This window comes from Diplotaxodon limnothrissa, linkage group LG3, assembly GCF_057381915.1.
Source record: "Diplotaxodon limnothrissa isolate DT_005_m linkage group LG3, D_limnothrissa_male_GT1.1, whole genome shotgun sequence".
Taxonomy (NCBI): domain Eukaryota; kingdom Metazoa; phylum Chordata; class Actinopteri; order Cichliformes; family Cichlidae; genus Diplotaxodon; species Diplotaxodon limnothrissa.
This window is the reverse complement of record NC_140598.1, coordinates 23,956,001-23,968,947: the sequence shown is the minus strand read 5'-3', so window position 1 is coordinate 23,968,947 and position 12,947 is coordinate 23,956,001. Positions and strand designations below refer to the sequence as shown.

Here is a 12,947-nt window from a genome sequence, read left to right as displayed (position 1 = left end):
AGTTCCTCTCCTGTCTCTCGCATATAAGGACCATTCGCCCATGTGTGGCTGGACTGTGGGATTATGAGACTGTGGGAGGGTAATCTTAGCATATGGAAAACATGTTTTAGCCTTGTTTTAATAGTGTATAGTTATTTCTGCCGGCAGGGTTTTTAGCGGGTTGTAAACACTATTCTTATTGTATACGGGGAATTTTATCTTGTATTTGTGACTCTGGCTGTGTTTTTTTTATCCTGGAAATAAATGGTGTTTGAAACCAGCTTAGTTTCTGTGCCCTGAGCGCTGACCCGCTCGCTCCCCTTTCTGCTTGTATGTATACAGACGTGGTGGTGAAGATGTAGGGCCACCAGTCTTAGCGGGTACATATACTTTTCTAAATCAAAACAGACGATTTAGGATCTCCCAGACAGAAAATACTGAATGTATTTATTGTTTTTTGTAGACAGTTACCTGCAGTGGGCTTCGATGGTAATTGAGGTCAGCCGATTCAACAATGAGACTCCCCTGATGTGTTTCAGTATGAATCACATACACTATCTGTGTTTTTTGGCCCACACAGGGCTCATCTGTGTTTCCTTCGTGTGGAGTGACTTCAGGGCCATGTCTGTGCCACAGAACATTTGGCTGTGCTGTAACTGAGCTGTAAAGATCCAAACCAGCCCTGCAACACATTTTTTCAGTAAATGCGACTTGTAGTAAATTTAAGCTGCCAATTATAGCAAATTGTTTTTGTACAATTAAAAAATGTTAAAGTAATGTAATTTATTACTGTTGTTTTGAGAAAAATAGGAGATGTGGACAAAGATTCTAGCTATGTCCCAAAACCCAGAGGACGCAGCCTTCTCAGTCTACATCGTATATGTTCAACAATTAGTTAACAAAATATTTTTACATTTTATAGATCACTAAATTAATACACAGAAATTCTTGTTAAGTTAATAAATTGGTGATTTAACCAGGTAAAATGATCGACACTTTCACAAAGAGAAAACTCTGAGTTTAGGCTCAACACAGCTCACTGAGACACTAATCTAACTCTTTAGTTCACGTCTCAGTTATCCATAAACAAACACACCCCAAAAACAAAGGAAGAGCTTCACCTTTGAACGCACACTGAACTCTAGTCACCCACCTGGAGTATCAACACTCAGGTACATGCTGCTGATGGGATCAGTCTTCTCTTCCTCCAGTTTGTTCCTTTGTTCCAGCTGGTGACACAAATCTGAAGGCTAGACCGTCCCAGTTTGCAGCCTTGCACTTCCGGCCTTCTCGGTCTTCACACACACACACACCCATTACAAAATTCCTTAAAGCTCAGGTCCTCGGAGCTTGAGGATCCTGCGCAGTATCTTTGCTGTTCCTAGGATTGTGAGATCTCCGATGTTGTTCCCGGGATCTGCTGGAGCCACTCGCCTAGCTTGGAGTCACTGCACCTAGTGCTCTGATTATCACTGATACCACTGTTACCTTCACCGTCTACACCTTCTCAAGCTCTTCTCTGAGCCCCTGGCATTCCTCAAGCTTCTCATATTCCTTCTTCCTGATGTTGCTGTCATTCAGGATCGCTACATCGATCACTACGGCCATTTTCTGTTGCTTATCTACCATCATTATGTCCGGCTGGTTAGTCACCACCAGCTTCTCCATCTGTATATGGAAGTCCCACAGGATCTTAGCTCGGTCATTCTCCGCCACCCAAGGGGGTGTCTCTCATTTTGACCTTGGGACCTCCAGCCATACTTGGCAAAGATGTTTCTGTATACTGCACTAGCCAATTGGTTATGGCTTTACATAGCAGTGTCCCAATTTTCCCAAATTTCTAGGCTGCACCCTTCAGATTTGTGTCACCAGCTTTCTCGATGGAGTTTAATAAACTCAGCCATCTGCTCCTCGCTTGCTAAAATATAACAGGACACTGGAGTACGTTCTCTACCATCTTACACTTCTGTTTAATCGGTTTTCTGTTTGACGTCTATTCAGCTGTGAAAACTTTAATCTCAGCTGAACCGATTTACTCAGGAACAAATAAAACATTGGAAATAGTCAAACAATAATTTTTTTTAAGTTATCTGAGTGACTTATAGATCATTTTTAACCTGAGTAGCGAAAACTATGTGCCACGAGTTAGCTGTTCTCTTCTAGGTATCGAGCTGGTGGGTAACCAACGTCTCCGAAAACGTCGGAGCACTTTTGTAAATAAGTGATATCTTGATAAACTGAGCAGATATTTGAAGTTTACACAGCTACATTCTCACCTGAAAATATGTTAAACGTTTATTTTGTGACCCAGAATGATTAATAAGAGTAACATTAAAACTAAGTAGCTGCCTCCATTGTTGAGACTGGAATTGGCTGGGCTGCGCTTTGAATTCTGGGATAGCTTTGGCCACGAAGGACACACCCGACCCATCCTTCAAATCCGCGGAAATGAAAGACGCATTTGTTGCTATGACAACAATGCGTACCCCCGGATGACCCCCAGCTTCCACTGGTGTTTTGACAATAGCCACGTGGCTAATTGTGTTTCATCCTCTTCTAAGCTTTGTGAAGTTAAGCTCTGGATTATAAGTGGATGTAGACTCATTTTCTCATCCTCCATTTACAGAACTCTGAAATACTGTAAAACAAATACATGCAGCCAACTGTAAGTGCATCAGCAAATGACAGAAACAGCTGATTGTTACAGTCCTGGGAAAAACTAAAAAAGGGGACTCCTTCCTGATTTTCTGCTTTTTTGCATGTCTGTCACACTGGCAGGCCTCAGGCCATTTTAAATAATGACTGTAAGTATAATCACTATTTTAAAACTGTATTTTCTACTTTTTCCCAGCACTTCACACCCAGCCCAACATCTTAGTATGTGAGAATCAGTGCAGGCTGTACAACAGAGATGGCCTCTGACTCTGACCCAGGAAGTCATTTTATTAGAGCTCATAGTTTTTTCTTTCATGTTATCAGTTGAATTTGCAGCTAAAACCTTGAAATAACATCAGGGAGCTGCCTTTGGGTATGTTTCTACAGCCTCTGATCAGAGCTTTTAGAACAGGTGTTGGGCTGCAGTGGTTTGAAACATATCTATTTACTAGACTCAAATGTATTCATGTAAATGGGGGGCTTCACATTTTTACAGGGTTCTGTGCTGGGACCGTTATAGAATAATATTTTACATTATACATGCTTTCCTTAGGTAAGATTATTAAAAGGTATCAGAGACATTTTCATTGCTGAAGACTTTAAAGACTCGTCCCAGGTCTAATGTCCTGCTTCTAATGAGGAAAAAAAATGAGGAATATTGGTTTATTGTGCTTAGTCATAAAATCTTAAAAACATGGTTACTAAGCAGATACGTGGTCTAAATGGCCTTACCTTATGATAAATCTCAGGTTCGTCAAAATGTTGTTTCTGTGGTTTCTGACAGGGTTTGTTCTTCAGTGTGTGTATTAAACAAATATGTACGACTGCTTTCCTCCATTTGGGCAATATCTCCAAATTTAGAAGCATCCTGTCTCAGAATGATTCTGAAAAACATTCATATTCTATGCTCAACTATTCTAATTCTGTGTTATCAGGTTGTTCTAAATGGTCTTTAAGCCTTCAGTTGGTCCAAATGGTGCGGTGAGAGGACTGACAGGCTGTAGAAATAGAAAGTTATTCTCCTATATTAGCTTACCCTCACGGGCTCACGGGCTCACTGGTAGTCCAAAATGTAATTTGAAATCTGCAATCTATGTGATTTCAGTTGAATGGAAATTTATTGGATTTACAGAAAGTGTGCAATAATTGTTTAAACAAAATCTAAAAAAATAAAACGAATCATGCAGCAATGAATTTTGTTCACTCAAAAACAAATTTCTCCTGAAAATGCAACACTTGAACTTGGATTTTTTTTTTTTACGTGCCCTCAGATTAGTGGCACAACAATAACACCACAATACGCAGCAAAAGGCAGACAGTCACGTGACTGCAGGTAACCTCTCTGCCACCAGGTGTCACTGCTGGGCTTTCGTACAGACCTGAGTACAAACAGGTGGGTCCATGTTTGGACTTTTCATTCATTTTTACTGCTTTGTTGATCCCTCATAAGTTCATAAAGTACAGAGACAAAGAAAAAAACCCACTTTGAACGATAAAAAAAGATTATAAATAACAAAAACAAATAACAGTAAAAATTATCATAAAAAAAGGAGGTAGACTTTAGAAACATGGAAGTTTCTAAAGTCTCTCCACGGAATCAGGGTCAGATGTGTGTCTAAGAAGGTTGCTGGATGAGAATTATCATGTGCAGTTTGAACTCATGGGGGCAGTGCTGTTAAACACTCAGACTGCAGATCAGCTTTAAACCATAAACCATCTTTTAAACCTGCTGTTTACTTCCTTGTTTGTCACACTTAAATGTTTCAGATCAAACATATTTAAATATTAGACAAAGAAAACACAACATTTAGTTTCTACACGGAGGTGTTTGTTATTAAGGGAGCAGATTCAAACCTACATTGTCCTGATCTGAAACAGTTAAATGTGACAAACATACAAAAACCTGTGAATCTCCAGCTGCCCCGGAGCAGATTGTAATCATTGCACCAGATGTGTTTCGGCATGTTTCAGACACACCTTCATGCTCAGTGCAGCCGTTACCTGTGCGCTGTTTGAAAAATATGTGTTCACTACGAAGGCTGAAATTTTAAAGAAGATTTAGGGTCAGATTTACTAACGTGTGCAGCAGATGTGTATCTGTAAGAGTTTCACAGTCAGGACAAGAAATGAATTTCTAAGAATCACCTCACAATTCTTCAGCTGAGACACCTGAGTTAGAAAACACAAACACTGCAGTTGTCTGTCGCGAGGACGGTCACAGAACGCTCGTCCTTGCAGGAGGCACTCACGGACTCGCGCTCTGTCACTGTCTGTGTTCTTTATTTATACAAGCTTGTGTGTGTACAAAGACAACAAAGTTATTCCAGGAACTCAGAGCTGAGGTTCCCCTTTTCTAAGTGTGTATGTTCTTAGAAAAGAGGAAGCTGTTAGTTGCTAAATATGTTTATCACACGAGAGATTAAGTGAAAAGTCACGTAGACATGTGGATTGCTTATTGATCCATAAGAAGACACATTTCATGTAGCTGATCACACTATGTACAATTTTGTTTTGACAAGAAAACTTAAACGAGTCACACAGATGTGAAAGACTGTTTCACTGTAACTGCAGGAAGTTGAACCGTGAAACATTCCTGCCTCGTGGCTGTTGGCCTGTGGCAGTTGCTGCTGAGAGGGAGATGTTATCAGAGTCATCAGAGCTTCATCGGCTCAGAGTCGTTATCGCAGCACCAAAACTTTGTCTCTGTCAGTGAACTGGAATGAGCTGGATCTGAAACAAAGGCAGCTGTTACTGTGTTAGATTCACGTCTGCATGTTGAAACATCTTATTAAAAGTAAAGATGTGCACATACAAAGTGGACATCTGCACGTCTCAAACACTCCTCCATTTTGTCTGCAGGCTGAGTGATCTGACTGAGCTCAGCCTCCATTTTCTACAGGGAGACGCTCAGAGAGGCTTTCAGTTTCATTTCACAGGAACAGCTTTGCTTCTGTTTTACTTGCAGGCGCTGCACAGAACACACCCTGTTCAACCTGTTTGTGTGGCTGACTCCAGCTCAGACACACTGACACAACATAAAGAAGAAAAATGCTCTTCATAACAAAGAGGAAGTGTACTCAGTTACTCTCCTATACTCTGATTACAGTCATGTGATTTACAGGAAGCTGCTGAAAACCTGATGTGTTCTTGCAGTCAGTGACTCTAAGCTTTATTTTAAAACTGTAATTCTTCCTAATTTAGTTTTTGTCAAAGAAGGTAGAATATAGAGCCTAAATAGAGGATTCAGGAGCAAAAACTTAAGAGTAGCTTTAATCCAGAACCCGCAAAGTATAAAAGCACTCGATGTCTGGAACAAAGAATCTAAAACAACAGGAAACTCTTCCCAACTACAGCATGTGGGTCATGAAGTCAAAGAGAGAAGACGTGGAGAGAGCTGATCGCTGCACTGATGGGGCAACAGGCTCATCATCACTGGAAGAAATCTGAATGCAGAGAGATGTGGAGATGAGAAACTACAACCAGTGGCAGTCTCACATCTCCTCAGTTTGGGATTAAAATCTATCCTCCAAAATAACAACAACGAGCAGCAGCAAACAGTCTGCAGGGAGAGAGAGCCTGCAGCTGCTGCAGCACTTCCTGGAAATCACATGACTATAGAGAAATGTAGAATATAGGAGATTTTCTTCAGTCAGCTGTTTATTTTGTCATGAAAATGACATAATAGTAAATAAATATCATATTGTGGTCTAACTTAACATTGGCTTACAGTACTGTGAAAAAGTCTTAAACCACCTCTCCCTTCTTTATGTTTTGATTCTAAGTAGACAGACTTTCTTTGAATTTTTAAAGTGATCTCAGGCAGCAGACCTTCAGCTTTCTCAGGCTCTTTGAAAGTTTTTTTTTTTTACTTTTCTTTTGCTTTTTATCCCCATACATTTTTAGTCTTTGTAGCTGACGGATGAAGGTGTTTATTTAAGACCAAAACATAAATCATTCAAGCGTAAAAACACTCCTAATTGAAAGGCTGCAGCCATGTTGGGTCCACACTCATCACACAGAATCAGATTATTTCACTGTTTTATACATAAGACCTTCTTGATGCATGCTCAATCATCCAGGTAAGTAAATCTCCAAAAGTTGATTCTGTTCATCTGGACGCAGCATTTTGTGGGAGAAATGTTTCGTCACACATCCAGGTGACTTCTTCAGTCTCAGCTGGCTGCAGGTTTCAAATCTTATAAACAGAACATTTGCATAATGACTGAAACCAGCCCAGTGAAGGAAGAATGGGCTGCAGGTCAGTTCCTTCATCGTTAATTTTTATTAATGATGCTATGTCCAGATGAACAGAATCAACTTTTGGGGATATACAAGAGCTGTTTTCAGGCACAGAAGTAAAGCCAAAAAGCAGCCATGTTGACCCATAGTATTCAGTTACAGAGGAAGAAGTCTATGAAGTTGCTCAAAGGCACTTCAGAAATAGAGTTTTGTCTGTGATTGTCAGGGACAGACTCAGAAAAGAGCATTAAACAGGTTTATGTGTAACTCTTTATTAACATACCGATCATATTTTATTCACTCATTCAACAAATAGACTCATTATCATTGTTTTTATATATATAAAAAAAGTTATTTACAGAGATATACTAATAGTTTTCATAAAAAAAACAGTGGCACACATGAACTGAGCAAAAGAACACAAACACCAAGAGGATGTTTCAAGAAGGCCACAGAGAGAAGAGTACAGAAGTGGAGCAGTTCAGTGATGTAGGTGGAGGCGTCACACCATCAGGCCATGAAAGTATGAACCATGATTTGAACCTGAAACAGTGCAGAAGCTCTAACAGTGGAGAGATGTTTGGAGTTAAAGCTTTGGTCAGACCAGAGATCAGAGCATCAGTTCATCACACTGCTGATTAAAGAAAGGTTGAAGCTTCTCAGAGAGATCAGAGAGAGAGAAATACCTGTCTATATATAATAACTGTCTATAACAGTTTGTACAATCTGATTGGGTAAGATTGATTTCCAAACTAAAACAGCCAAAGAGAAGATTTTTATACAAACTGTTTTCCAGTGGGCGGTACTTAAGGAGGAAAAAGTCACATGAATCACACCAATATAGAAGAGTTCATTTGCTGAACCTGAAGCTCCAACACAAAAACACTCACTGACTCTATACTTTATACCTTTGAGCCTTCTGACTTGCCTCGCATTGCCCGGCTCATAGCTTATATACTACATACAGCTTTCAAAACCCTTCCAAACTGCTTGGCTTGCGACGTTTTATTTTCCATTGTTGTCTGTTTTTGTACAGAACAACAACAACAACAAGAACAATTACCAGACAAACTATCAGACCAATCAACCATTCACGATGTCCTCTATTCCCTCCATCCTCTGTGTCTCCTCCCGACTGACCTGCAGATGAGAAACAGGTGTCAGCTGTCATGTAGGTGATGAGTGAAGAACAGAACAGAATCCATTTCCTAGTTCAGGAGATGAGGATAAAGAAATAATTTGATAACATGTATAAAGTGAGAAAATGTTCATACTAGTGGATTTTTCCTGCTTTTTCATTTAAAAACAGGATCTGACCAAAACTGCAGTAATCTTGTTTTCACCATAAAAAAAAAAAAAATATGAAAATAAAAATATACTAATGAGCAGGTCTGACAGCTCCTTCTGGGTCAGAGGTCATGTTGGGTTGATCCAGCTGTTCTTTATAATTTGACCTGTTTGGCTGCAGATCTGTGAGAGCTCATTAAAACATGTCTGAGACTTTTGGAAGGTCAAATCCTCGAGGCTGAAACATCTGAACCTGTGATACAGTCACACCAACCAAACTATACTTTGTAAACACACACAACTGTTATACAAAGCATCAAATGGTGCTTTGTATAACAGTTGTGTGATAAACTGCTTTCCTAATTTCAGAATTGCAGCTAAAAGATGACTTTGCAACAACAGTTTCCAGATGTTTGTGTGCTCAGTGTGATCAATACTTTACATAATTACTGAATTAAGTTCTGTAAATATTCATAACACAGCTGTTACACAAACTGTGGATTGTGACTTTTATGGGATTGAGTGAGAATAGGTTTAAAATACAAAGATCAGGTTTCAAGACGCTCTCACAACCATGAAAAAAGGATTATTTTTAATAAGAAGAGGTGACAGTGTTTATTAGAGTTGGACCCCACCACAGCTCTGCAGTCAAAACCTGGCTGACTGCAGCCACTAAGAGTGAATAATATTAAACTCCGACTAAATTATATATATTTTTTATATTTAAAACAAAAATTACTGATTCATTGTGAATGAGTTTGCGATCTAAATAAAGTTGCAGCTTTTCTGTCATTGTTCTGTTTACATTGGGCCAATTTGGGGAATGATGTAAAAAGTTTGAGAATCACTGAGTTGCACAAACAGTTTCAGTTTTGGTCAGTTTTTAAATAATAGACATAAAAAGACATAAAATCCACCATATAATATAATGACAGCAATGTATCAAGATCAATACAAGCCAAGCAAAACTATTTAAGTTTACACACTCTCAGATAAAAATATAAAATATCACAAACATTTGGACAGATTAAAATCTTTAACCTGTTACCATCCAGCAGGTCACCAGTAAATCACTTACAGTTTTAGCCCCATGCTAAACAATCATATGTTCAGCAACTAGAAGATGTTATCTTTGAAATGAAATCAACTCTGCTCTGTATATTTATCTTCCTGTTAAATATGTCTGAATATTTTGATGATTGCCTTTGATTTGATCAGAATTCCAAACTGTGATGAAGTGGTTGAAGTGCAAGATGAGTAATAACTGTAATCTCTGAAATGTAAGTGTTTGTGTTGTTCAATGATTTGTGCACAACAACAACAATGGGACCTCTCTCATCCATCAGTCACCATGTGGACATTTTTCTGACACACTTTGAAGCTGATGGACGTTTTGTGTCTGCACTAAGTACGTTTTCAGCAGCTATGGCACCGGCAGGATTCACTTTCACAGACTCACAACCACCAGCTTCACCCCTCCCCTCCCCCTCCAGCTGTAGGCTTTAACATTGAGTTTCCCCACACATGTTTACAGACGAGTTAGAGAGCAAGAGAAGAAGAGACATAAATGTCTTTGTTTCTGCTCTAACCAAACAATGCTGCTCTACAACTCTAGACTACCAGCCACAAAGACAACAGCTGGAGAAACATCTGTCTACCTCTGACATCCACCAGCTCATCCATACAACAAACACACATCAACAACCAGGAAGCAGCTTCACCTCTGATCACACACACTCAACTCTACTCACTCACCTGGAGGAACAACATGAAGGTGGATGATGCTGATGAGCTCCCATGAGTGAGTTTCTCTCATGAAGAAACGACACTCGTATGTTCCAGCATCATTAATCGTCACATCCTTCAGAATCAAAGACACGTCTCCATCCTTCATCTCTTTGTCCTGCAGATCCACCCGGTTCTTAAAAGATGGATGCTGGTTGTCTGGATCAAAGTGCCCGTCCCGGTACAAAAACACATATTCATCTCTCAGGTCAGCTCTGCTCCACTCTAAAATAATGATGTTGTTGTTTGGAGCTCGACATGTCAGAGTGACGTCCTGTCCAAACTCAGCTGTGATGGTTTTCTGGTCTGAAAGGGAAACAGCACAGAGCAGAGAGGTTAAAGGTCAAAGTACAACTGTTCACTTCTACAGCAGCCAATCAGAAACACACAATAAAAGACAGTCTTCTGTTATTAGATGATGATCTTTGATTGTGTTTCTTCTTGTGTCCCTTCAAGCGTCACCACAGCGAGTCTTCTCCTCCTCCTCACCTGATCCCGAGCATCTTCATCAGGGCTGATTTGTGACAGAAGGACAGCAGCAAGAGTGAAAGGGAAGGTTTGAAGATGGCAGTGAGCTGCTGTCATGTTTGCTTTGGAGACTCTGACACAAAGACAGGAGGCCGAGCTGAACATGTTCAGATTTTCATTGAGAGCAGAATGGACGAGATTATGAACGAGTTCATCAGAGGGAAGCTCAGGCTGAGACGTTTGGAGACAAAGTTCATGAGCAAAGACTGAGACGGATGAAAAACATCATCTGAAAAACAAATCTTTGGTTTTAGAATCTGTTAGTTTGATAAAATGTTGTTGATGGACGAGTTCATTGAGACTCTGGATGTCTGTCAGACTGAGTCACTGCTTTTTATTGTAACAGCTGTACTGATGCTCCTGAATCTGGCCTCTGACACAAACCTCCAAACAGTAAGAATGAAAAAAGAATAAAACTATTAAAACTCTTCAAGCAATAAATAATCAAACCTGAAAAAGAAGAAAATCATCTGGAAACTAAACTGAACTAAACACAAAAAGTCCAAATGGAATAAAAACTCAAACTAATGAGAAAAAACTACAATAACTCTGTTCCACAAACAACAACATGTGCTGATAATAAGTGAACATAATGTGTGAGAGAAAGCAGCCTCTCATTATAAGACACTGTGAGTCTCTGCATGCTGCCTTTATGGAGCTACAGCTGTTTGTATACACTGAACAAGAAGCTTTGTAGCTGCATCCTGACTCCTGACACTACAACACATCACACTGACACACACATTACACTTCTTTGTGTCTGTGCTGCAAACTGCACCAACACACAGACTCCACCCAGCTTTGTGTCGATCGCAACACTGAATGAGTAACAAACTACTTCTTAGAGAAATATAATCAGCATGTAAACCAGACTGAGACTCTTTATCTCAGAAATAAACTCAGTTTAGTTTCTATCAGTTAAATCTCACCTGCAGAGACGAACAGGACAAACATCAGCGTGGAGCAGAGTGACGCAGTTACAGCAGACATGTCCGTGTTCTCTGTTTCTGCTGATCTGACTCTTAGTTTGTTCTAAATGTCTGAGTCTGTTGGTGTTTTCACTCAATAACTGAACCTGAGTTTAAACCTGAACACATCAGATTACATTTAAGGTTTAAATAAAGTTAAAGCTGCGGTTCAAACTCTTCCGTGTCTCGTGAGGACGTCGCGTTAGAGTGACGTTTGGTAGGTTGGACTGAGGATGCGCAGAAATAAGTGCGTCACAACAAACGAAGTAGAAAAGTTTTAGTGTTCAGTTGTTGAACGATCTCCACAGAACAAAATCAGAACCTCTCATGTGTCGTCATGTAGGAACAGTTTGTGTTTCAGTCGCTGAAGCACAAGAACGTTTTGTTTCTGACGGCAGTTTGATTCTTGTTTCATCGTCACAAACAGAAAAACTGAAACAATATGAAAATAAGTCTCAGGGAAATATTTTTACTAAACAGCCAAAACTTCCTGTTTTATCTCAGAGTTAAATCTCACCTGCAGAGACGAACAGGACAAACATCAAAGTGGAGCAGAGCGACGCAGTTACAGCAGACATGTCCGTGTTCTCTGTTTCTGCTCATCTGACTCTTAGTTTGTTCTAAATGTCTTAAATCACTAAATAACTGAAGCTGAGTTTAAACCTGACATCACCAGACTACAAATTTAAGGCTTAAATAAAGCTGAAAGTCACTGACTGTTAGAACGGATCTGTCTTTCAGCTGCTGTTGAACTCAACACTTCCGATTCAATATCTTGTATGTAAGCTGCGTTGGAGTGACGTTTGATATGTTGGATTTTCTACCAATGATTTCATGTTTCAGGCTAACATCCACTAGAAAGGAAATGACATTTTAAATGTTGTCTCCCTCGTTTTTTTAAACAGTTTTTCTGTTCAAACATTTTTGTGGGTGGATGGTAACCGAATTGAAACTTTTACCTAAAAGACTGAAAATGATTTTAGAAAAACGCAGCAAACACTTACTGTTGTTCTTAACAGATCTGTTAAATCCCCAAACACTCCTCTGATCATCAGGATGAACAAACATCCATATGAAGATACAAAGTGTGAGGTTGGTGTATTCCATCTGCTTTCTCTGTAGGTCAAAAGGAACCTACTTAACATTTATTCAACATGAGCATTTTTTTAATGTGAGCAGTAAATCTGTGGCTGAACTGACCTCTGTGCCAAACAGCTGAACCAACTGACTCTTGTTTCACTTTGCTGTCCTGTTTAACAGGTAAAACAAGGTGTCACAGTTATAGGAAATGAAAAAGTTTCCAATGCAACAGGTAGATGTGTAGAGACAAGCTCCACTCTGTCTGTCAGTGAACTGAGATAAACCTGTTCTAATGAATAAAGTCAAAGGTCATGACCTCCTGTGTGGCTGTTCTGGAGAACTTTGTCTACCTTTGATTGTCTTTAAGTTGTGTTGGAGCCACAGAGAGCAAATCTTTGTTCTTCATGGAGAACCAGTGGGGCTGTT

The 12,947-nt window shown here is 39.7% G+C and overlaps 1 protein-coding gene across 1 annotated transcript in view; it reads right to left on the bottom strand.

The window, feature by feature from the left end:
• Positions 1-11,643, bottom strand: part of LOC146635042 (CD226 antigen-like) — a 48,308-nt gene extending 36,665 nt beyond the window's left edge. The window contains exons 1-2 of the mRNA XM_085350015.1: positions 11,403-11,643; positions 9,916-10,251 (exon numbers count right to left, since the gene is read on the bottom strand). Coding sequence (XP_085206141.1) covers positions 9,916-10,251; positions 11,403-11,463 — 397 coding nt within the window. The 5' untranslated portion in view covers positions 11,464-11,643. The remainder of the gene's footprint in view (positions 1-9,915; positions 10,252-11,402) is intronic.
• Between the last annotated feature and the right edge of the window lie 1,304 nt (positions 11,644-12,947).